At 43.6% G+C, this 27202-nt stretch overlaps 1 protein-coding gene across 3 annotated transcripts in view; it reads right to left on the bottom strand.

Moving 5' to 3' along the window:
- Window positions 1–27202, bottom strand: part of vg (transcription factor vestigial) — a 162177-nt gene that overhangs the window by 27579 nt on the left and 107396 nt on the right. For 2 of the 3 annotated variants that reach the window (XM_033469255.2, XM_076521710.1), the window contains exons 2-3: window positions 12308–12524; window positions 11485–11643 (exon numbers count right to left, since the gene is read on the bottom strand). In XM_033469255.2, the coding sequence (XP_033325146.1) occupies window positions 11485–11643; window positions 12308–12524 (376 nt within the window). The remainder of the gene's footprint in view (window positions 1–11484; window positions 11644–12307; window positions 12525–27202) is intronic. The other variant, XM_076521709.1, reaches the window with a different exon arrangement.

Below are 27202 nucleotides of genomic sequence, written 5' to 3'. Positions count from 1 at the left end.
CCATGGGGCCGCATTGTTTCCCACGCGTGGAATGCCGAATGGAAGGAGCGAAAGGGGGCTCGTTCCCTTAGACCGTGTAAAATATACTTTCTGGTTGATGCCGGGTCGGCGGCAACTGGCCGCGCGCGGATCGGCCCTCGGTCTGCGCGCCGCGCGCGGCATCATCCTCCTACACACGTATCAAGAAAGATTGACTAACTATCGCGTTAAATATTGCGATTTGCTTACGGGGGAGAAGATGCGAGATAGCGGCCGGAACCGGCCTTCCACACACTTTTCGTCCTTCGTTCCACGTCCTTCGTTCCGTTCCTCCAACCCCCGTTGATCCCTCTTCCAGTTTCTTGGCCGACGCCGCCGCCGCCGCCGCAGCCGACTCCCTTTCCTCTTCTTCCCTCTTTCTTATTCCCCTATCCGGGTTTTCTGTCTCTCCGGCCTCGGCTCACCGGCCTCGGCCGACTGTCCTTTATTTATTAACGCAATTAAAGAAACAGAGTGTCGAGCGTCCACGGCCGGCTTTCTACTGTGCCGATGCCGCGGAGACGGCCGACGGGAACGCGGCACACACTCGGAGAGGGAGCCAGGGAGCTTCGCCGCCGAGCCTGGATTCAATTCTATTGCGAACGCCAACGGAACCGCTGATGGAACTCCAAAGGGTTGTCGATGCCAAATTCAACGACGCTTCTTCGGCCCGACGAATCGCCACCGTGATTTCTCCGTAATTGGGGAAACCGATTTCGACCCCGGCCGAGATCGAGGCTTCCCAGCTGGCCGCGGTTCGCCGGCTGGAATTCTGGAGACGTCGATTCTCAAGATGACGATTTTTTGGTTGGTTTATTTGTGAACGCTTTGGGAATTTATCGAGCTTTTGCGATTCAACTCGGATAAGAATTTATTCGAATGGAACTTTGTTCGAACAAGAATTCTGGAATTCGTGCGGAAAATAATCGATTTGTGGAAAAATTATGGAATATAAAGCGTTGTTTTCATAGTTTATTGGTATAAAGAATTATAATCGCGTCTCGTATTTTTATTCGAATAAATATTTAGAATTATCCTCTATTTATTCGAATAAAGAATTATAATTGTTCTCTATTTATTCGTATAAAGAATCGTAATCATTTCGTATTTTTTCGAATAAATATTTATAATTATTCTCTAATTATTCGAACAAAGAATTATAATTATCTTCTAATTATTCGAACAAAGAATTATAATCATCCTCTATTTATTCGAACGAAAACTTACAATAATCCTTTATCTATTCGAATAAAGAATTATAGTCGTCCACTATTTATTCAAGTAAAGAGTTATTATAAGAATTCGATGAAATATAGTACTGCTTAAAAAGAAAGTGGTGGGTATAGTACACTCGGCCTGTAAAGGGTTAACCTACATGCGGCCAGTTCCGCATTCTTTGTTAAAAGGTCGGGAAGCATCTTCCTAAAAGAGCTATACACGGATATTAAGAATATTATTTCATCCGAGAGAATTTTAAAGGACCATCATATTCTTAATTACGATATTAATCGCTACTGCGTGTAACATCGTCGGACACTATTTATAAAATTCTTCTTCATTTATATTCATTTATCTTCGTGTATCATTTATATATGTACCTGTGAAACGTTTTTGAAACATCACACAATTTCTGTTATTTGTAATAATTGCATGAAGCAGTACGGAACAAACAAGATGAAACAAGATTGAAAAACAAAGAAAATGTATTGGCATATCGTTTCCTATACGTTCAAAACAATTTGCGAAAGCGAAAATTTTATACATTACTCTAAAAAATGATAACACAAAAAATTTTGGACAAGAATTGACGCCAACTTCGATTGATGATAACTCCGCGAAAAATCATCGTAGAATAATGAACTTCGATTTAAATTAAAGCTTGAAACCTCTACTTCAAGAGCATTCTTTTGGATTTTAAGTTCTATACATCCTCAACATTGCAACCCTTTCAATATGAAGCCATGTTTGTCATATTGAAAATTGCCAAGTTTGGGATAATGGGTTACTTCAAAATGCTGTAACTTCGCGAAAAAAAATCGCAGCCACGTTTTCTTTTTTTTAAATTAAAGAGGAAGGATCGTACTTTATACCACTGTAAACGCCATTTCCGGAAAAAATTTTACAAAGTCTGTACATTTCTCTGTACAAGCATGGCCTCACATTTAAAAGATTACAATACTAATGCTACAATAAAGTGCGTGAAACTTAAAATCGAAAACTATTATCCGAAAGTAGAGGCTTCCAGCTTTGATTTAAAGAAAAATGCATCGTCCTACGATCATTTTTCGCGGAATTATCGCCAGTCAAAGTTGGCCAATTTCAATCCAAGATTTCGCTCTGCTGTTTCAATCAGCGCATTTGATACGATACTTCAGGAATCGACTTTCGGTCATCTCTCGAATCGAAATACTCGCGAGGCGCGCCGCGCCGAGGACCGTGGACTGTGCAGGGCGCGGTGGCGAGTTGTCACCGTTCACAAATCAAAAATAGAGGGAGACGCGCCATTAGTTGCCGGCGCTGTCTGAATCGTTGTCCAGGGCGTCGTTTCTTCAGCACCGGCTGCTACAGCGCGGCTCCGCAATCAGAATAACGAGCTATCCGGTCGCACCGCCACATCAATCTGCTCTGGGTTACGTTTTGACGAATCGCGGCACCGGGACGCGCGACGTCTTTATAGAGCCACCTTCTGGCACGCGGCCAACGCCACGCGTCGACGCCGAGCGGCACGACGCTAGCTCGCGAGAAACTTATCCGGCCGGTGTCAGCCGATTATTTTCCGAGGGCTTTAGAAATGAAACACTGCGACCGTGTCGCCGCCAAGATTTACCGACTACATTTGTATCGAGCTATCGCGCTCGGGGTCGACCGATCGATGTTGCTCGATCGGAACCGGCGAGGATAAATCATTCCCGACTGCAGGAGCGAATGGACCAGAAAAAAATCAATCATCCCGAGCAGCTCCGATCCGTGTGCACCGTGTTCGCTTCGCTTCCGTTCGCCACGTCCGATCCCGTCGGATCGCCGCGTCGGGTCTCCTTTGACCCGGTCGTTATTTTCCGACATTGATAAGAAATGTAATCGTTCACGTATTTACACGTTATCGAATGACCTTGTGGTATAGGTCGTTGAAATCGTCCGAATACCCGCTACTTCGTTGGGAACAGAAAAGTATAGCACGCCATTTAAAGAAATTAACCTAACCCTAAAATCTTCGAAGTTCCTTCAGTTTAGAAAAAATGATTACTGCTACGTTAAAGCCCCATTGAAACTATACAAGTTTTGTTAACAAAGTTTTTCCGTGTCTCGAAACGTAACTGAGATATTCGAGGCGATCGGAGTTATCGCCCCGCCCAGTATATGCAAGAAACGAAAAGGAAATAGCGTAAAATTGCGCGATGCACAGAAAAGAGCAGCGACGTGACAATCGAAGATACAGGAGGGGGTAAATGCGATTCTAGAAACAAGACCGTGCAGTTTGAGGCATCTGCGAACGCGATTTAAACCAGTTAGCTGTGTTTGACGAGTATATTCGTCCGACCGGCACCGATAATTTCTGTCGAACAATTAAACGTCCGCGGGGAGAAAATGAAAAGGGAGGCCGATCAAAGGCGCACCGATATGGCGATCGTCGCGGCGTTTTCAATTACGTTGCATTAAAATCTCGCCGCGTCATAGATTACACGGCAATTTTCATCCGTCAGGATCCGCGGCCCGAGCCGGGCACGCTGAAAAACCACGATCGCAGGCCGAAGACGGTATCGCGGCTAATCTCGCGGCAGCGCCTTTGAAGACGCCAACACGTCTTGTAAGGGCGATGTCAAGTAATTGCGTCTCTGTCGCGCCGCCGTTGGCCGGCGCGAGCAGGGCGTTAATTTGACGCCACCGACTGGAACGACGCGCTCAATTTCCCGAAGTCAACGTTACCGCCGTTTCCGAGCCGCGTGTCCGCGCTAAGCCGAAGAGGAATACCCGTCTCTCTCTCTCTCTCTTTCTCTCTCCGCGATAGGCTACCCCTCGCCCCCGGTCGCAGACGTTTCGAATTAACCCTTTGGTCGGAAGCACGCGCGCTGATAAACGCCCGCGATTTTTCAGTTCGCGCCGCGCCGCGCCGGCTTCGGTGACTGATCGCGAGCGCTGTTCTCGTCCGCGCGAACCGCCGCTTCTTCTTTTTACAAGCCGCGGCCAGAAAATGACGGGGACAAGAGGACTCGAGACATCAAAGCTCGCACGCCGTGTCTCGTTCGTTCGGGTTCTGGGAGAATTAGCGGAACAGCGGAATTAATTTTGCACGAGATTCGCCGTCTGCGATATTCTCTCACTTGAACCTGAAAATTTTTAATTAGCACATCGCGTTAGATTGGTCGAAATGTCGGGTTTTTATGCAAATATATAAAACTGCATATCTTTTCTCAAAAGCTGTTTAATCAGAAATTGTTTAATCAAACTATGCTCCATTTGCTTCAACACACTTCTCCCATCGTGAATTTAATGTATAGATAATGTTCGTCTTAAAGAAACTCTGATCTTTCGAATCAATAAACTCTGATAAGGAATTTTTCAGACTGTCCCCATTTTCATTCTGTTCAGCATAAAAGTGTTTAGCGTAAAAACTGTTCTAAATGTTTAAAAAGGAAATGGGAGACGTGTGCTTCTTGCAGTCATTATGAACAATTTTTATTTTGCATAAAGATTCGCAATCTGCTAATGATAAATTGCAAGAACTGTGACGATAGGATATAAAAAATGAGAAGTTCGTAAAAATGTCTTTTTCAATGTGATGGGATTGGTTTTCTCGCGAGGAGATAGGCTTTCTATTTCATTTTCATTCGAAGCTACTTGTTACTGTTAAAATAAACGTTGACGTGAAAAAATCGACACATGTGTATTAACGAATTTAACGAATTACTTCTGCGAAACTTTACATAACAACGCGACATGTATCGTTTACATGCATCGCGATACATCGCCGAAAATAAGGACCAATCGAAAGTTTCAATTTCGCCTCCGTAACGCGAGCAATTACAGGCGAAACGCGTTCATGCTTTACGCTCGGCATTATCGAGGTAATCGTCGATGTTTAAAATACTTGAGCAGTATCTCGCGGGTAAGTAATGGCAGTCATTATTCCGGGAGCAATTAATATAATCGACAATCACCGAAGCATTTAAATTCAACCAGTACCGCGAGATATTCTGAACAATTATTAAACATTACCAAGCACTCCGCGTCGACATAAAAGTACATGAAACTTGGTGTCGCCATCGTTCGCCTAATTCCTCTTACAATTGGGCTGGTTATAATCACAGTGACGTAACTCGCGCTGACGAAAATGGACAATTTGAGAAGAGGAGATGTTATTGTTCGAACTCCTGAACTACTTCGGATTCTTGAGGTCATTTGAAGCAACTTTTTCCTTAGCGAAAATGCGATCCGCGGCTTCGTTTACAAGTTATTAACGAAAAACCGTGGCCAATGAGAGATCGCGTACGGCTGACGCCCCGCCCTCGCGACCACAGGTCTGTCTGCGTCAGACAGTCGGCGCGACGCGGCATTGGCTACAAGGGCAGGGCGCCGGCCGCACTCGCTCTTCGATTGGTCAGCGTTATTCGTTAATAACTCGTAAACGAAGCCGCGGATCGCATTTTCGCTAAGGAAAAAGTTTTTTCAAATGGCCCGAGGAATCTCAAATTTCCTGGAAATACCATAATTTTGGGATACAATAATTTGGGTATACAATAAAAGTACTATATTAGCATAAGTCTGCTTTATACTTCGAAAATCGTATTTTGGCTGGAAGAGAGAGAGAGAGAGAGAGAGAGAGAGAGAGAGAGAGAGAGAAAGAAATAGAGAAAGGAAAGAGAGAGAAAAAGAGAAAGAAGGAAACAGAAAGAGAGAGAAAGACAGAGAAAGCGAGAAAGAGCGATAAAAATAAAAACATAAAAAGAGAAAAGAGAGAGAGAGAGAAAAGAGAGAGAGAGAGAGTAACTTCGCCCGAATTTCCAGGCGAAAATCACGATTCGCAGGGCCGCTTAATCGGCCCGCGTTCTTTTCGCATCCGGACGGATATTCTCGTCCGATGATCCGTCGCCTCTTTGTCCTCCGTCGTGGGACCCACCCGTGTGTGACTTCTTTCAACTCATTAGCCGGTGAAATATGTTATCGGCAGGCAACCGAGGAGACTAATAACGTCTTTAGCTTGACTACATCGGCCCCGGATAATTGATAACTCGGAGCGGAGTAGCCGTGATTAAGGGGTACGCGTATCGTCGATCTAGGTGCTCGGTACGTCTTTGATCCACCGTGGAAACTGCATTTACCGTGCAGTTCCTGCTCGATAAGCGGCCTATGGTCACATCGAGGCGGTTCGACTTCGTCCTTCGTTTTGCTCCTGCACGATTCTTATTTTATGCCTGGTGTCTTAATGCACTGACACTGACTTTATCGGTGAAATACTGTTGCCCGGCTTGCCTCCGAGCGCTTTGTAACTTAATCGTCTTTATGGGCGCGCGCGCGCGCGCTCTCCTTTTATCAATGGACTTCATATCGTCCGGGTTGTTTATTTCGGCTTAGAACGCGGAATACCGTTCGCCGTTTCAGAATTACTTTAAACCGTCGCCGCGGCTAAATTGTGCACGTGCGATGCTTGCGAGGATTGCCCGTCGTTCGTTACGCGTTTCAACGCGGAACACAGAGTTAACTGCGAACAGACCGTCGAACTCACCGGTTTCAGACCGGGTTTTTTTTTTATTTTGAAATCCGGACAATTTTTTTATTTCGAAATCGTTGGAGTTACGCAAACTCTGTTGCAGCAAACGATTGAGTCTATATAGATCGAATTTAATACAACAGCGGATAAGTCTGAATAAATGAATTGCATTTTCATTTACAGTTAATCTGTGAACTGTTAACCCTTAAAATTTAATTTAGTTAACACTGAAGAAACCATGTCGTTCAAACTCACTGGCCTCGTATTTTCTATTTTAAAATTGACGAGGCTATGCAAAACGAAATTAGGAGTAATTTCTTTCATTTATATAAATAAATAGAACTCGCTTATTAGTTGAATCCATTTCTCCTGCATGAGAACAATGTAATCAAATTTATGAGAAAAACTAGATAGGTATTTTTCTGAACCGATTTCGTTAGATTTCCGGGAGTGGCAAGATGGTTAACCCTTTGCACTCGAAGCCATTTCAACTGTGGATCTAAGCTAGTTTTTCTGACTTATTATATTTCTATTTTATACGACAAAATGCATTTCACGCGTACGAAATTGACTCTTGTGACTGATACAACAATATTATACTTTCAACAACTTTCTAAATCTAAATCTCGATTATATAAAAATGGTCTTGGAACGTGCTATAACAATCTTAGCGGTGCCTCGGAGTCGCCATTCAGGTGCAAAGGGTTAAAATAAAGTAAATTATCCTTAATTCGCGCTCAGATTGCGCACGAAAATGGACAATTTGGGAATCGAAGATACGATTATTCGTGACTTACAGCTCGTTCTCATAGTAATTAAAAATCGGTAACTATAAAAACGAGCCTCCTCTTCCCAAATCGCCCATATTCTGTCCAAGAAAATCGACCGAGCGTCAATTAGGAAGAATTCACTTTACCATCCAAGAAGAACGTTCAAAGAAAAAGTGACTCCGCACGCGGTGGTTCCGCGCGAAAGCGCGTTTCCACACCGCGGCCCGAGTTTGCCGCCCTGAACCGAATCCCGAGCAACCGAAAGAAGAGTATCCGCCGGCAAACAAAAGCGAAATTTCGTTGGTCCCGGCGTAAATTCTTCGGCGCAAAATTCTCGGGCGTAATAAGACATCGCCGCGCAATAATAGCAACCCCCGGCAAAACGTTTCCGCCGCGCCGCAAACACGCGCCGTAAGCGCCGGTTCAAACGACTCCCAACCCTTCTTATCGTTTCCACCTTGATCCCGGGCAGAGGGTGTCTTTGTTCCTAGCGGTGAACATGTTCACCCACAGAGACGTTCACTCCTTGTACGTATGTTAGCCGGCATACCGCGGCTAAAACTGTCTCCGGCAGTGTCTCTTCGTTCCGTCCCCGCCTCCCAACCGCCGCCATCCGCCCTCCCCGTCCCCCTCCCCCCCTCGCCGTTCCTGGTCCCGGATCGTAGTTCGTTTCCTTCTGCTCTCCCTGAGTCAACGCGGATCGTCTCGTATCCAGCCCCGGCGAGAGAGCAGAAGCTCTTAATTTACCTTTCCTACGCCGAGAGGAACCGTGCTCGCGATGAAACGGGCCGCGGGCGGCGGCGGCAGGGGGTCGGCGGGGGGGATGAAGAGGACGCAACGCGACGGCCTGGGGGATGGGGCGGCGCGGGGCGGCGGGGAACGCGCACAGCACATAACAATTAGGTCGTGTTGTCTTGAATTCTAAGCAGGCTAGTGAACTGATCCTGAGCACTGCCGCGAGATAAATGCGGCCTTAAACGATACCGATATAGACGGGCTGCTACGCCGATCGCTTGCCAAACTCGCTCGTGCGCTCGGCAACCCCCGGCCCCCCGTTCGCGGCTCTCTTTCTCTCCCTTTCTCTCTATCTCTCTCTCGTTACCCGGCTCTTTCTTTCGGGAACGACGTCGCGCGGGCCTTCGCCGCTCGACGGTTCTCGCTTACCCGCCGACACAAATCGCTCCCCGGCACCAGCTCCTTTTCTGGCGGTTATGAATGTTTCTTCGTCCCATAGTCGTCGCCACGCCGGCGACACGTCGCTCCTTTTTTCCGACCGCCGCTCTCGTGTACGATTTCGCTGGCTGCACCTCGATCGCGCATTCCGCGCGGCGGAGCTCATCGTCGGCTAAACGGTTTCTGGGATTCGCGCGCGGGCACGTGAGAAAATGATCGCACTTCGCGAGGGAGTCTCTTCGCGTTCGTTAAAACACGAACGAGCCGACGCACGCGCGCGCACAACGAGCACGATTTTGTGTTCCGCGCGAGGAATAGCGAATTCGTTCTGTGAACCGAATTCGTTGGAATCGTGACGCGCGGTGGTCGGCGAATTTGTTGCTGCTTTCTGGAGACATTTTTAGCGGATCTTTTTGTTCGATTGGATAAGATCGAAGTTTCTACGCCAGTGATGCTGGTGGCGAACGTGTTAACCATTTGTATTATGGTTTCTTAGATGGTTCCAGTGATTTGGATTTGTGAATCGTTGATTGCTTGTTCGCGACTTTTTCTTTCGATAGTGAAACGTCGCTATTTTTTTAATTTTAAAATTGACGATAAATTTGTATGTGTAGATTTGATAGCTTTATGATAAACTTTCTTTCTGCTTAATGTTGTCTTGTTTCGTTTGGTGCGATCTTGTAACCCTTTGCACTCTGAGAGTCCACTAATAATTGTTGTATCGCGTTTCGAAATAATTTTCATATTAAATACATTTACTAAACTGTTGAAAACCTACGTGTTGTATTAGTCACAAGATCCAATTATATTTATAGATACAATATGATAATGATAATAATAATATTAGTAGTAGTAGTAATATAATAATAATATTATTAATAATAATAGTAATAATAATAATAAATATGCGCATTTCATGCATTTATGAAAAACTCAAATAGATCAAATACAAAATAGCAAAAACGTATAAACAATTTGCTACACTCAATTGCGCTATACTCAATTTATTAAAATGATTCAGAAATGAAACAAATGTCTGCATAATTCCGGCATCTTGCAATAAATGAAGAAAATTATAATTTTGCCCAAAAAATCCTCGGTATATTAATAAATAATGCACTCAAAACCAATTACAGTAAATTCTCCAAAATTTTCCTTCGGCTTGTAAACAAAAATGGACAATTTGCGAAGAGAAGCCTTGCACCTCATCTTTTTATAATAGTTAACTGAAAAAATGAGCCGTATCTTCCCTTCTCAAATTATCCATTTCTGTTTCCAAGCTGAAGTAAAAATTTGGGAGAATTCACTATAGTTCCGCAATCGCCATAAAAAACACACTTTTCTCCGCCTTCCCGATCTTCGAGCCGAGTTTTTCCTCGACTCGCAGCGCTAATAATTCGCTAATATATTTCGAACAATTTTTAAGCTTAAGCCTTTTAATCTCGGGCCGTTCTGTCGTTCTCGCCGATCTTTCTCTTGGCCGATTCTTGTCAGCCTTTTTGTATTCTCGCCCTCGCACGCCCCGTCTGCCGCGGGACTTCCACTCCTTCTTCTTCGTCTCCTTCTACAGGCCGACAGCGAGGGTTTTAGGTCTCCGAGTACGACGACGGTACAATTGTTACGTGGCTTGTTAGCGTTGTCGCGGGCTAATGGTGCACTTTATTATCGGTCTCCGCTTGCTCCGCGTTGCGTCCACGGTGGATGCGTTTAAATCACCGTCCTTTGATGCATTAGCCCCGGCACCGGCTCGCGCTGTCCAATCTTCGACGCGTCGCGTCGCCTCGTGCGCTTCGATGACGTCGCGGCAACGGGGATCGTAATTGGAATGGACCGAGACATTGATGGAAATTGCTACCGTTTCCATTAATCTACGCGCGTTCATTTTCCACCCGTCATCCAGCACCGCATTCACCTGTGTTACGTTGCCCTCGGCAAACATTTTTGAATCGCGGCGCGGAGACAACGCACGCGCCGATAAATTCTTACAAATTGCAGGATTTTACGGAAACCGTATGCGCTTTTTGTTGTCTGCGTCGGATCTCGACGTCATTTTTTCAATTTTCTGACGTTTTATAAGCGCCAAGGTTTTAACGTTTCAACCCTTAGCACTCGATTCTGCATCGATGCACTGAATACTCCGAGACGCTATTAAAAATTGCTATGACGCGTCTCAAAATAATTTTATTCAACAAATTTCTTTGTATTTATAGAGCTGTTGATAGCATAACTGTTGTTGCACGGGTCATAATATTCAATTTCATGTGCATAAAATGCACTAGGTGATATAAAATGGAAAAACCGCGGGTCGGAAGAACTATTTTATTAATTTTCCGTTAATTCGGTTTCGAGTGCAAAAGTGCACTCTCTGTTCTTTAGATTCTATTGTTTCATTTTTGTAATCTGTTTATCTTTTCTTAAACTGATAGATTTGGTTGAAATTGTAGTATTTTTTGTCCTTTAGCTCAGACTGCATCATTTTCAACTGTTTTACGTTCATGTTTCATAAATTACAACGTTTTACACAAATTCGAAGTGCTTCTTCCTCTTCGCGGATGATTGTTCTGTTTCTTTAATTTTCTGTTGTTTTATAAATTGCAAGATCGTACTCACGTTATAATTTTTTTTCCCTCGATCCTATTGTTTTATTTCTAATTCTTCAACGCTAATTGTCTTCGAAAGAATCGCGAGTCTTTTTACAGATTATAACATCTGGCACCGAAATTATTCGTCGAGCAACCCGCCGCATTCTTTCAGAAAATATCTCGAAGCTCGCTTGACCATGAAAAATGATACATTCGCTTCGACAGAATAACTCACCCTTTAGTTTGTCGTGCACTAGCGCCCTCTGGAAGTGGTCCTCCACCTCGGACGCAGCATCCCCTCGGTAGTGCGTGTAGATCACGCAATTTGCGTTCAGATACTGCGCTCTGCTTTCGCCGTCGTCTGAGTCCTCCGCGGCAGTGCCAGCACCTACGGCTACGAAACGATTAGCAACGGCCATTTTACCAGATTTTAAGACTCAAAGAAAACATTAATATTTCAATCGTGAGATCTGACACATTTTTCGCCATTTCACACACGTTTCGCAATAGTCAAATAATTAAAAGAATTAGAAGATGCCATTATATCCTTTGCAACTGGTTAAAGTTAATAGAAAAAAGAATAAATCTCGGTGCAATATCCACTTGTTGCGATTAATCTAACCTTTCATTTTGCCACGCAATCTACAATCCACAATCTAATTATTAATCTAAATTAATAATTAATTTAAATATCCTCTCGCATTTAAAAAATTCCGAGATGCGTGACATAAATATGTCAAAAGATTCGCCGTCTTAGTATAATTATCAACTTAGACGGCGAATAGTATAACTATTATAATTATCTACTTATACTAGTATAATATATACTAGTATAATTATTATTAATCTACTAGTATAATTATCAACTTGTGACCACCGAGAGCTAACATCCGAGTAAATATTACCGAATATTTTAAATATTATCGAATTTGCTCGAAAATATGTCAAGCGTCTCTTCGAGCATCTGTTTTACGATCGACGGCAACGAGGAGAAATCCCTTTCTAAAAAGAATTCTAAATTCCAAAATCCCTCTCTAAACATTCTAATTTCAACTCACCGTCCGTCGACCTGTCGTCGTCTAACGTTCTGGTAGGGGTAGGCCGAGTGGTGGTGCCGGTAAGGAGCGGCGGTGGTTGCGGGGTTGGTCTGGGCGACGCTGGACTGGGTGCTGAACCGACGGAACCGGCGCTACTTGGTTGCCCTTGCGGAACACTACCGCTAGCGCCGCAAATCTCGAGACCTGCCGCCTCTAGCGATCTTTGGTGCACGTTCAACTACAAAAACAATACAGAGTTCCTTAGCTTTTTTTTCGTGAACTCACCTCAGTGAACCACAAGAGAGTCGCGATGATCGTAGAATTGACAGGTCAGAACGTGTCTTGAGAATAATTTTATATATACGTCGTGCAAACAATTTATATGTGTATAAACATTACTGTAAATATTACTATTGTGATAAAAATAGTAATTTTTATCAATTTCCAGTAGGAAAAAATACGAATATGTGAGCACGTTGGACAAATTTCTGGACACTGATACCTTCCCTTGATTTATTAAAATTATTGGGAAAAAGAAATACGTTTGTATTTCATTTCTGTTTCTTATAATTGAATGAGATAATTTTTATTTTGCACGAAATAAACACATATAATAATATTGTATAAAATAGCAAGGAGTCTCGCATATTCATTTCGTCCTGTTCATTCGAAGTGCAAAACCGAATTTGCGACAAGATTTGTATAATTTCTATAAAACATAATTATATTTTATAATTACGTTTCCAGAATAATGTTAAAACCTGGAAAGGATAATTCCTGAGGCAATTTCGAGTAACTTTTTCCTCAGCCAAAATGCAATCCGCGGCTTCGTTTACGAGTTATTAACGAAAAACGCTGACCAATGAAAGGCGAGCTTGGCTGACGCAATACGGCCGAGTCACCGAGCGGACAAATCCCGGTTGCGCTCATTGACATGGCCACGCCTCGCTGCAGCTGATCTCGCCTCTCATTGGCCAGCGTTTTTCGCGGATTGTATTTCTGCAAAGGAAAAAGTTGCTTCAAATGACCACAGGAATCACCCCTTTCCGGGTGTTAACATAATTATTAATTTTACATTACCACTATTATTAATTAGTTCACTTGATTATCTAACAAAATTCTCGTTTAAATTCTTCAAGCGTCCAAAGTCTATCCCCATCCAACGCACGTCCATCGAACGTACGTTTATCGAACGCGTTTCTCCGAATCGTCGAGCGTGAAAACCGTGGAGCGCAGCTTCGGACGAAGTTAGTTAGAAAGTACGGGGTTCGGTGGCAGTTTAGATTGTGTTCGAAAGGTTCCGAGCATATTTGTATAACATTATCATTCGACTGAAAGCCGGCATTTCGCTCGAAACTTCGTTCCGCGAAGAAACAACCGAGCCCATCGACTGTTGCAGAAGCAGCTCCTCCTCGCGTATCCGTCTGCGCACGTCATCATGGTTTCCCGTGGTATTCCTCAAATATTTTTTCAGACGCGAGTTTCCTTATGCAAAAGCAATCGAGCGTTAAATTAAAGAAATACCTGGCCTCTTTATTAATCAATAGATTGTCGTGCGAGCGCGTCGACGGTGCGCGGCGGCTACACCTAGGCGTTGCGCAGCCGGGAATATTTTTATTCGCGGCGGGACTAGAATCCAGCGAAACGAAGAATAAAAAAAGAAAAAAATCCGGACTTCTTCAATTTCAATCCGCGCGAATCCGAACGGCGACGCCGTCTCTTATTCCTTATGGCTGATTTAATGCGTGTGCTAGGAGGCGTCGTGTACTTGAAATACTTTCGAAGCAACGCGCCGCGGCTTCTCGATAGCCGGCGACGTCTTGTAAGAAGTGAATGTTTTTGATAAGCTTTATTAATGCTTCACTGTTTATGTACACGCGGATGATTAAGATAGACACGGTTTGAGTGAAACGTGAACCGTTGGTTTCGCGGGTCTCGATCAATTTCGCAATGTCCTTTCACTCGGTAATTTTCGCACGCTTCTCCTCTCGGTTACGTGGCGGCGACGATTAAACCACCACGGTGATATTTATAATTATCAGAGTTCGTGCGAACCGTCGTTTATTTGCTTAACCGTGTCACGGGCAGGCCGAGGGATTTATCGCGGAAAGTTTATTCTTAAAACCGGCGTACGCGCGTTCACATTGTTCGCTAATTGCGAATAAATAATCGTGAAAGCTTCGGTTTATTTATCCCGCTTGTTTGCATCGCGTGCTCGAAAGCAATGGCTGCTGAAACGCTTCTCCAGTTCCTCAATCCTTAGGGGATCGGGGATTTTTAAGCCACCGAGAACGTTTTCCTCGGGAAAACTAGATTAAGGCGGCAGGGAGCCGGTTACTGTGTTCTTTTATTTCGTTTATTTCTCAATAAAAGTATTTAATTCGCGTCGTTCGGTAAATATAAAGGTATTTTTGATTGTTATTACAAAGAATTATTGTTAAACTTATTATTGTTGTAACTTATTATTATTATTATAAAATATCGAAAATAAAGCAAATACACAGTGATTCCTTCGAACTGGTGAATTTCACGTTTCATCCACTGGATCACGAATGTATTTTCTCGTCTAATTCAGTTAAGTGTGTGTGTGTGTGTGTGTGTGTGTGTGTGTGTGTGTGTGTGTGTGTGTGTGAGTGTGTGTGTCCAGAAATTAAATGATCTTCAAGATTAAAATCTCACCGTGTAATAACTTTTACAATATCGCTGTAATGTTCAATCGCTGAGTCATCGAAAGAGTCTCATATTTCTTGCAATTAAATGATTCCGATTTACATAAAGGTTTCTTTCGACTTGCATTTTGAAAAATAGACGATCCACCCTTCCAAAAAACCTATCCACAAACGAATGTGACACTTATTAGCCTAATAAGTATAATTATTAGACTTCGAGGGAAAATTCTTCCCTTAACACTAAACCTATCAAGCTAATCAAAATGGCCTTGTACCTCGTTTTTATAATTGTTGACGATCGACAAGTATAAATATAAGCCGCAAATTGTCCATTTTTGTTTACAAATTAAAGGAAAATTGGAGAAAAATTACTGCACTGACTATAATAAAATTTGAGGTAAGTCTAAATAAATTCTGTTATAATAACCTAGCAATAAACAACCTTGTTAACCCCTTGACACTTATTCCAATTTCAAAGCACAGAATAACATCGACAATAATTTCTCCCTAATTTCTCTTCTCCTCGATTGTCTCGAATCATAGAAAAATCGCACTATACTCAATAACTAATTAACAAAAATCTTCGCGACTCGCCAGCCTCGTCGGCCAATCACGTCAACGGTTTAACGAAAAAATAAAGTCCAACGAACATCCGAAACAACATTGGAACAAACGCGCACGCTTAAAACGCCGCGAACAATTTCTACCCCCGTCCGGCGCATACCAGGGTTAATCGTGCCGTCGCCAAAAATCGTGCTGATAATAATCCGGCGGCGATAACGATCGGCCGGAGAGTATCGACTGCGGTTCCTCAACCTGCGCATATCCCCTTCCCAATCATGCCATTCAAAACCACTCAATAAAGAGCCGGCGGCGGACGCACCAATCGATGCTTGAAATTGCAACAAGCCCCGCGTGGCAACGGTATCGACGTGTCCGTCGCGTCGGGGCAACGTCAAAATATCGTAGGCCCACAGCAGGACCGTCGACAACGAAATGCCTGTCGATTAAACGCTTCGATATCCGACTGTCAGCGGCGCGGATAATTCGAGGGATTTTCCGCCCACCCCCGGGGCCGGGGCCTCTCGCGCGTCCCCTTTCACGGAACCCCCGGCGACGGTCCCTCTGTCGCCCCCCGAACCCCTCCCCGACGGTGTCCGTTCTCCGCCATGTCATCCATCCGAGCGTCACCCGGTGAATCCGAACGCGGCCGTCTGGGTTAGGTTGACGTTTAGTAGGTAAATCGTACGAGCGACGTCCTTAGAAGAGGGGTGCAGGCCTCCATTGAGCACATACCGAACCAGGCGTCGGTGTCCATTGTGCACCCTGGCCCGGGGTCGGGTCCGACTGCAAATAGCGCGAGAGCTATGCTATGCGCACTGGCATCGTCACGGCTGCTCGCAACGAGAGACCAAATAGGACGTAATGCTCGCTATTCATTAGATCCGAGGGATGCAAATGCCACGCTGGGTCATGGCATTCTGCTCGAATTTTTTCGGGCCGCGTACCACGGCCCGATACGATCGTGTGCCCCGCGGAGCAAGCCAACTATTCGGCCACGCCGGATCGAAAGATGGCACCGGCCCGCGCATCGACGCTCGATCGAGACATTCCTGTCGGCGCGACGCGTCGATTTAGATTAACCGATCGACTCCCGACGCCGTGGCCCGACGGGATCCCGCGAGCGGGATCGACGACGCTCCCGAATACTCTGGAACGCGATTCCGCCGGGCTAACATCGTTTCTTTTCTCGTAATTCTTTTGTTTAATCACGGCCAACAGCAATTAGCGTGAAATTGTGGGATTACGATCGTAGGGTTGCAATCGTAGAGTTACAATCGTAGGTGTAATATGTACATTATTTATGTACATTTAATTTATTTATTTCGTGTCGCATCTGCTTCATAGCAATTAGTGACCATATAATAGTTTTTGCGTTAAATTATCTGTACTGTGGCTTCGATATTTTTCTTCTTAATTCCTTGCCGTTCCATTTATTTCGTGGCTATAATGATTAGCTGTTTTTTGACTGTAATGATTTTTAAGGAGAAAAAAGTGACAGTTTATATTTATTCCGTGTCTAGGTTTATTTAAATGTTTAAGGTTATTTGATGACAAGATATCAGAATTTTACTCAGACTAAAAAGAAATGGAGTAATATTCATAGCTAACAGGTTCTTATTAGAAATCTCCATTAGACTCGTTACAGTACGGCAAGGGTTAATCTAGATTCCTTAAGTTACTGTATAATTTCGCTGAACATTTTCGTTTAAATAAATATGACATAACTTTTGCTGTCACCATTTTTATTGTAACGTATGTTTGAAAACTGTTGAATCATTCGTCATACTGATAATATCAAAGAATATGTGTTATTAATATATAATAATATATTATTAGATATGCTTTGATATTCTTGATTAAATTATTGATTTTCTTGACGACGTATGCTTGGGGTAAAACGACTGTTGAATCATTTACCATATGAATAATAGAAATATCAAAATATATCAAGGAACATCAAGGAATATATATCAAAATAATATCATCAAATATATAAAATAATACTTTTTTGATATATATATAATTTAATGAACAACTTCAAAGTATGTATATACTTTAATAGTATACATATACATTACTTTTGAAATATATAATTTAATAAAGAACTTCAAAGTACTTATGTACTTCAATAACATATATATTATATTACACAACATACATACTTTGAAGTTCTTCGCTAAATCACACATTTAAAAACAATATTCCACTTAACCGAAACACGAATAAAATCAACCAAACGCATCACGATCACAGCAACGCGCAAACATCTCAAAAAGCTGGCAACAGCCCGTTCGAAGGCATAAAAGTATGCAACAGGTCGCGTCGAAGATCCAGCGATCCCGAAATCCCGATGGTCCGCGCGCGCGAGGGGACACACAATACGATCTACGGAATCGCAGAAATCTTTGCGGGCAATTTTTCAAATTCCTGTATCGCGCCAGCAATTTCGCCTCTCGGAACAGGCCGCCGAGTTCGTAGACGCTGGGTCGCCAAGGACTTCGCAGAAGGCGCGCGGGGCCCCAATTGATGTCAATTGCGATCCGCGCAGAGCGCCGTTTTCATCATCGTGCCTCGATCAATTCCCCGAGCCGGCCACGACGGAGAGATTGCGTTAGCAATCCGGGGACGGAACCGTTAGCAGCGTCCGTCACCGGGAAAGCGTAACGAGACGGATCGCGGCCCGGCTTTCGACCGTTCATTAATTTCGCCTGTATAATCCCCCGTGCCGGCTTCGAGTCGAGGAACTCGACGGTGGACGCCGATCGCGGCTGCTCGCTCGCTCGCTCGCTCGGCCGACGGCGGACGCGAGATTTTACCTAGCGTCCAGGTCCTGGCGGTTGTCGTGACGCGGTTCTCTTCGTCGCGGCGGGAGTCGAAGGTCAGCAGATTGACGAGCGATCGAAAGTAAACGGCGGTGGGTACAACGCGAGCTTGGAAGCGAACCGGCAGGGATCGCGCAAGGCGATCCTGTTGCATTACTCACGCGGCCTGCTGATCGCGATGACGGCCGGCCCGGAGAAATACAGCCGAGTAAATGCCGGCATTTTAACGACGATAGTCGAGATTTCCCGCGCGGCGGCATCGAGGCCAAATGTTTCCGCGGCGCCGCTTCCGGAGACTCGCCGGCGAGATATCTGCTCGCGGAATTACTCGGTATTTTTTTACCGAGCCGCGCCGCGGACTCGCGCGATCGGCGGGACGCCGCGCGCGGTGCATCGGTGAACCGGGGACAGAAAAGTAATCGTGAAACTCTCTGGTTCAGCATTGATTCGGAACGATGCGTTCGTGCTGCGTCGAAGCGTCTCGGCGAGCGACGCGGTTGCGACGAAAATCGCAGCGCGAGGTGTCGTTTTCTTCGCGATGAACTTTAGGGACTTTTTTCGTGGAAAATGGTCGAATGAATTATATTGTTCGAGCAAGTTTTATAATGGAAACTTTACGAAATGTAAATAAGTTTGATCTTCTCGCTTTTCTGAAGCAATGCAGGTTACTGTTGCTTGGAGGGTATAGTGTTGAAACGAGTTTAATAATTGCTTTTCGATTTTAATGATTGTTTAGAAGAAAAAGAAATATGTATTTATCGTGTCACTGCGTTAACTCGAATATTTAACTCTTTGCACTCGAAGCTATTTTAACTGTGAACCTAAAGTAACTTTTCTGACTTATGGTATTCTTATTTTATACGACGAAGTGCATTTTATGCATGCGAAATTGAGTCGTGCGACTCGTACAACAATTACACTTTTAACAATTTCTTAAAATTTAAACTTTGTGAACGTAAAAATTATCTTAGATAATAGTCGAGTGCACTCGAGTGCAAAGGGTTAAATATTGACGTCAAGGGAACAGAATTGCATTCCGACCTAAGAAAAAGGTCCTGTATTAATTGCAAAATGCAGGAGCTACGTAAACATTCACCATTCTTCGTAATAATTTCAATTAGTCGACAGGAACGTAACAGTGCAATAAATTATCCCCAATTTTTCTTCAGTTTTGTAAACAGAAATTTGGGAAGAGCAGATACGATTATTTGAGCTTTGCACCTCGTTTTTATAATTGTTCACGATCAGAAACTATCGTCCATCGTATCTCGTCTTTCCAAATTGTCCATTTTTGTCTACAAGCTGAAGGAAAATTAGGGGTGAATTTACTGTAATTGATTTTGAGTGCATTATTTATTAGTACAATTATTTATTAATACACTGCTGATCTTTGGACAAAGTCAAGACTGTCTTGTTTAATTGCAAGATGCAGAAACTATGCAAATATTTGTTTTTCTCTGAATCATTCTAATAAATTAAAAATAGCACACTGAGCCCGTCAAATTATTTACACGTTCTTGCTATTTTGTATTTGATCTATTTTCGTCAATTTTGCATTCGAGCTACTCTCAAAAATGCCTAAAATCCGCGCGGTTCATTAAGAATGAATTTAAAACTAACGAATCGAAACGATCTTAACGAATCCGATTGAGCGATGAATATCCGTAAAAAGAGCGTACGTTTTCCAAACGGGCGAGCTATTAATAAAGACAACGGCGATTACTAATAGCGTGGATGATCGCCGAGATTTCTGCGCTACATAGTGGCACAATATTCTGGCAATACCGGCTCGCCAAGAATTCCGTCGCGCTGTCGCAACAACAACAATTCTTGCGCTTAGCGCGCACCGCCGAATATAAAAGAGAATAGAGGTCCTGGCATAGAACCGCGCCGGCCGAGAGAAATGGACCATGCACGTCCCCCAGTCGATTTGCCAGGGTTAAACTTATACTTAACTTGATGCACGCCCATCTGTCCGGCCGGCCGGTCTCGCTAGCGGGAAACTCGCGCAACAATAATGGCTACCACCGACGCATATACGCAACTGCAATTGCGTGTATCGTGCCGTCGAATGAGGAGCCGCGTGTACGCGTCGCGCGACGGACACGCATACGTCTCCTCGGCCGATTACGATCGTTCATTAGGGAGTCTGAAAGACTAATTCATCGTATAAACTGTCTAGTTTATGCGCTGGACAGGAGCTCCTACGCGTCTGGCATCGCTAACTACCACTTTCCGAGATGCAACTTTCGTCCATTGAACGTTACACGTCTGACCCAATCTCGATTCTTCAGGGACAACGAAACGATTTTAAGTTTGTTTTTTTTTACAATCTTATCAGAGTTTCGAGAGTTTTCAACTGTTTGGGGAAGTTGTTACATGGCTTGGGGAATGATTTTAACGGTTTAGAAGAGTTTGAAAGAGTTTGGAAGAGTTTTGAAGAGTTTTCAATATTTTAGAAGAGTTTTGAAGAATTTTGAAGAGTTTTTATCAGTTTGAAAGAGTTTTTAATACTTTGGAGGAGATTTTAACAACTTAGAAGAGTTTTGAAGGATTTTGAAGAATTTTGAAGAATTCTTATCAGTTTGAAGAATTTTTATCAGTTTGAAGAATTTTTATCAGTTTTTGAAGAGTTTTTATCAGTTTGAAAGAGTTTTTATCAGTTTGGAAGAGTTTTTAACAGCTTAGAAGAGTTTTGAAGAATTTTAAAATGTTATAGAGAATTTTTAAGAGTTTTTAACAGTTTAGAAGAGTTTTGAAGAATTTTTACGATTTCTTATCAGTAGTTTAAAAGAGTTTTTAATAGTTTGAAAGAGTTTTAGAAGAATTTTGAAGAGTTCTTAACAATTTCGAAGAATTTTGAAGAGTTTGTAACAGTTTCGAAGTATTTGTAAGAATTCAAAAGAGTTTTCAACAGTTTTAGAAGAGTTTCGAAGAATTTTAAAGAGTTTGTAACAGTTTAAAAGACCTTTTAACAGTTCCGAAGACTTTCGAAGAATCGCAAACACATTTTAACACTTCACAAGAGACTTGAAACAGTTCGGTGTACACAATATGATACACGGTCTCGCAAATATGAATACAACGATTTCGTAAACAGCGCACGACCATGATCGAACCCGAAGAATATCATAATGACGGAAAAGTTCGTCAATCCCGAAATAAGGGATCCTAACTACGGACGATCGCGGCGGCGGGGTTCTGCGACTCTCGCTGTAGTTCGGACTATAATTCATGTTCACCCGACTGTCCAGCAGATTTATTTGCGATAGTTCGTGAAACAATAATGGCTACCGGTCCGCGTATACGCGCGGCTGCGATCGCGCGTCCTTTATCATCGCGTCGGACAAGCATGCACATCGGCGCGGACCAGCGCGCGGTTTCTTGGATCATTACGATCGTGTTCGGGACAATCTCGAGGATCGATGTACCGGCGGCGCACGGCCCAAGGCGTTAGATAGGATTCTAGGTATAATGAATTATCGGTTGGTTCCCGTACTCGTCTTCTCGATTTATCTTGTTACTAATACACGCCGGCCCCGGAAAGCGGAATTAATCCATACGCCTTGATTTCGCTTATTTTCAAGATGGCCGGCGCTGGTATCAAATGGTGATGGAAATAGAAGCCCCTGATTCCGTGGTCCACGGTGGAATTGCAATATGGAATTTCGAAAAGACGGCGAAATCGAGAAACCGAACAATTTAATTTGCTTCATTCGTGTCTCTTCCAATGACGGAATTTGCTGGCTGATCGCGCTCGCATATTTTAAATTGTTATACAACGTTTCGGAATCATTTTTACATGGAATTTGTTTATATTTTAGAAACTGTTAAAAGCGCAATTGTTGCACGACTCACAATATTCGATTTCATGCACGTAAAATGCACTTGAATTGTACAAAATGGAAAAAAGATGTCAAATTCAGTATTAAAATGGCTTCGAGTGTAAAGGGTTGAATTAATCTTATTATACCTGGTTAATCTTCTACCTCTGTAACGTCGCTACAACTGTACAAGCAGAGAAACATTCACAAATTATATACTTCACAGACAAACGAGAAAGCAATAAATAATTTTGCTGTCATTTTCAGTAAATTACCTATTACCGATTTCAATCAGCCAATCCTGGCTCGCCGCAATAAATAACAAAATGCTACGATATATCAGCGTTCAACAAATCCGTCAAAGTGAAGTAAAAACGCCTCATCTTACGTTCTCGTTTCGCGTTCTCGCAATAAGAGCGACACGGACGGCCGCGGCGCTTCGGTTCATCCGGCGGCTGATTAACCCCCGATTCTAATTTAACCAGCAAAGAGAGCCGATGGCTCGCCGCGAAAAAACAAAGCCCTGGGCAATAAGCGTCGCCGGGCCATCCGAGTCGTGACGGTGCCCGCCCCTATTTCGCATCCCCCGCAATCAGTTTGTCGTCCCCGGGGAACCTCCTCTGGTCGGCCGCCGTTGACAAGCAACCTTTTGGCGTGTATATCGAGAGCCGGCCGCGTACCCCGCCTAACCAATTACGTCCATACATCAGCAGCGGGTAGCTACGCACGAAAATAAGCTGACGGTGATGTATGCACTGACTGATGGCGACCGGCGGCGGACGTGTGGGACGCAAGGAAAGCCACTCTCTCTCTCTCTCTCTCTCTCTCTCTCTCTCTCTCTCTCTCTCTCTCTCTCTCTCTCTCTCACTCTCTCACTCGCGGCTGCAACGCGAATATACACGCGCGGCTACGCCTTCGAGATGTTATCATTATCTACTATAATAAACCGGGGCTCCGGCATTCCACGGGGTAGTAGATCACCGACGTGATCCACAAAGACCGAGAACCGGGCGTTCGCGGAGCAAACGACGCCGAATGATGACCGCCGGCATTCGGGGAACGCGCAATTGATCATGAACTTGGGTATCGCCGTCAGCAAGAAACTTGCTCCCGGTTTCCTGCGTTTTCTGCCGCGATCTTCGCCAGCCACCGATCCGCCAGCCTCCGTTCTTCTTTTGTCGAACCTGAATTCCGGAAATCGACGATGCCGACGGCGCGTCGATTTCGATCGGCGAAAGGGAAAGAAACTTGTCGCGACGGAAAATCCCGAGATTTTTGGGGATACTGTTTTCGTTGGGCGTTATTTGCTCCATCGCCAATTAATCTTTTGTGCGTGACGAGGTATTAATAAGAATTTGGGAACGCTCTCTTTTTCCTTTTTTTTAAAGAGATTAATGCTTTGGGGACGGCTGTCGACATATTGACGAAGTCAGAAACGCATATCTTATTCCAGAAGCTGCAAATGTTATGGTTTGATTGTATGCATTTATTATATAAATATCATATTTAAATAAAAATTTATAGTAATTAAATAATTTAAATCCTAATAAGTTATTTTATTATATAAATATCATATTTAAATAAAATTTTATAGTAATTAAATAATTTAAATCCTAACAAGTTATTTTATTATATAAATATCATATTTAAATAAAAATTTATAGTAATTAAGTAATTTAAATCCTAATAAGTTATTTTATTATCCTAATGTATGCGTGTCAGAAGATTTAGATGCATTTTTTATTTTCCCCGGTATTCCAGGATTTATTAAAAGGATTTTATTAAAGTTTCTTCTTTCGAATTGAACGTGAAATGTTTTGGAGTAAGGGGAAATTATAGAGAATGTCGGAAGAACAATTTTCGCCATTGAACATTCATGTTGAATTCGATATTTTTCGACAAAATTTTGGTTTAACCATTATGACGCTTGATAGGATTTTTTTCCTGGCTTGTTATGCATCGTTTTCTGTGTAGAATTTCCTAACCCCGAACTTAAATCTCGCAGCAAAATTTGTGTAACACTTCATAATTGTAGAAAAAAGTCAAACCAATCCACTTTTTCCTGTTAAATTTTTCCCCTGTCTTCACAATTGTAGAAAAATTCGAACAAACCTATTTTTCTGTGTTAAACAGTTTCTCAACCATTTATTTTAACCGTATGCATTGCATTTATGCATATACACATTAATGGATTGCCCTGCATAATTAATTTAATCCTGCACATTGCAACATCGTCCTCAATATTGCCAAAAATAACGAACAAATAAATAAAAATAAAGCTTCTTTATCTTCTAAGAAATTTTTGCGATCGAAATTGCAAACCCTGACCATCGTAATTGCAAAGAAAATGGGGGTTGATTCAAACGACTGACGAAGCGAGGGGTTGATTCAAAAACGAAATCATCTCGCTGTCTCTCCTCCGCGAGAAATTCTTCGATTTTGCCACGAACTTGGTCGTTCTTCCCCCACCGCGCGGCGACGTGCGCGGAGGGGATGAATCGTACAGCGACAGAACGGATGCGTATCGAGCTATCAGGAGCCGATACGCGCGGCAAATCTGCCATAGATTACCGCGGCGAGGTATCTAGCGTTCGCCGGACGACAATGTGGTAATTAATCGAAGCAAGCCTGTCCACGACGGGCCGCTCTTCCTCCTTTGCTTTTTCTCTTTCGCTCGAGGCGCGCCGCGAGCTGCGCGCCGCGCGCTGCCTTCCTTCGAAACGGTCCACGTCCTCGACATCTCGCAGCCAACGAGGAGCTCTAGCCAAGAGCTGCTCGCGGTCTTTCAAAGCATTCCAAAGCGCGAGCGCCTGTTCCTCCCGTTCCCCTATGGTCCCCTCCTTTTATCCCCCCCCTCTCTGACCCCTGCCGCCTCGCCCCGCGCACCCCGCCGCGGTGCCTCTTCCACCTCCTTTCGCATCCACCACCGTAGTCGAGTCACTTCGCGTACCTAAGCCCGCGTCTTTATCCGTTTCCCCTTTTGTCTTATAGATCGCTGAACGAGACGTCGCAATTGTTGTGCAAACAAATTTCGAAAGTTGTTGCGCGAAAATTGCTGCCGTTCAATCCAGCGATTTTTGTTAGGAATAAGTATCGTGCACGACGAAAAGTCGTTCTTTGCTGCGATTATTGTGCAGTGATTTCTCCCTAATTTGCGCCGAAAATAGCGCACGATAATTGGAGAATTTTGGGAAAATTCGAGCCTCGCGTCTCGTTTTTATAGTCGCCGACAATTGCTGACTATAAAAACAGTAAACTATAATCGTGTTTCCTCTGTACAAATTGTCCATTCTTGTGCGCAATCTGTGCGCGAATTAGGGAGACATTTGTGGGGCATGCATTTATGAGAAAAATGAGCAGTTTAAATGGGCAAATAGCAGTTTAAATAGGCAACTCGTTCAAATCAGTAATGAGAAAAATGAATGTGTATGTAACTGTTGCATCTTGCAATTAACCCCTTGCTGCACTTTGACGAGTTTCTAGTAATAATTCACTGAGTATAGATGTTATTCTGTCCTTTAAAATTGGAATAAAATTCTAATCTCTTGTCATCAATATTTAAGCATTCAAGTAATTTTCACTATATCTAAATTTAATTTTAATTATATATAATAATTAATCAATTTCTTTCTCTCCTAAGAAATTATTGCAATCGAAAAATTTCTAATCGCAATTACTGCGAAGAAAATGATACATCAAGGGGTTAATGAGGACAGCTTTTATTTCACATGAAAATCTTGTTACGTCAAGATTATTTAAAATAACCATTAAATAAAAACCATTGTCTCACCCTCGGACCATTTCCACGACTGTACTTATCGACAATATTTATAACAATCCTAATCTCCGTTCGCGAACTTTTCGAAACATAGTCCACAAGATTTTCAATATTTCCCAAGCCTTTCTATCGTCCCTAATGTAACATTATTTCATTCAGTCGCCGAAAATTGGGCAATCGTGGGAACGACAGCCAAATGAAATTTCTTTCGTCAATAACGCTTATCTTGCCTATTATCATTCCCAATAAGAACCATTTCATTCGTATGCCATTAATTCTCTTGCAGCGAGTTTTAAAATTTCTCCGGCAACAGTTACGACGACCGGGCCTGAGCCTTTGTAACGCGCGGCCACCGTGTCCCGTGATCCGGGCCCCCATTAAAATACTTAATACCTCGATGATCCGCGACGTTGATTTGAATTTATGCGGCAAACAAATCGGCCGATGCATCGACTTCCACCGGGGGACTTCCAGCATTCGACGTGATCGGTCATCGATGTTCTTGCTCGGTGGCTGCGCGATCCCCGAGCCGAAAGCGGTCGGACCCCTTTGCGGCTTGTTTTTACACGCGCCCGGAGGATTAATCGTGTCGACGATTTGGATCGTTTAGCCGCAGAATCGGGCAGCGGTCGGCGAAACCGAAGCCGGTCCATCTCGAGCATCGGGTCGGCTCTTTTAAATGGAGCAATAACCATTTTAGACGAGATTGACCTATTAAGGCTGCATCTAACGCGCGGATGGCCCGCGTTATGGCGTTGATCACTGTAGGTGGAGCTATGTTTAGCCTGGGACGCCTTCGAAAGTGGCGGAGAAGAACGTTCGCGCGATTGTACGCGAACGAGGACGTTGTTTGGCGACCCGAATTGTCCTCGTTGCGAGGCGTCGCTTTGCGTTCGTGCGTTTGTTAGTTGAGTGACCTGATCGAAGAATTCGAATGGAACGATGCTGGAATAACGAATGGACTGGATCGTTATCTATTCGATTGTTTGGAATAAGGCGAGATGTCTACGGGGTGTCCCGTAATTGTGTTAACAACTGGAAAGGAACGATTCGTGAGGTCATTTCAAGCAACTTTTTCCTTAGCGAAAATGCGATCCGCGGCTTCGTTTACGAGTTATTAGCGAAGAACGCTAACCAATGAGTGGCGAGATTAGCTGGCGCGAGGCGGTCGAGCCAATGAGCGGAACTGGGAGTAGCCTGCCGCGCTGCCTAGCGCCAGCCGAGCTCGCCTTTCATTGGTCATCGTTTTTCGTTAATGA

This window comes from Megalopta genalis, chromosome 5 (assembly GCF_051020955.1).
Source record: "Megalopta genalis isolate 19385.01 chromosome 5, iyMegGena1_principal, whole genome shotgun sequence".
NCBI classification, from domain to species: domain Eukaryota; kingdom Metazoa; phylum Arthropoda; class Insecta; order Hymenoptera; family Halictidae; genus Megalopta; species Megalopta genalis.
This window is presented reverse-complemented; position numbering and strand designations above follow the sequence as displayed.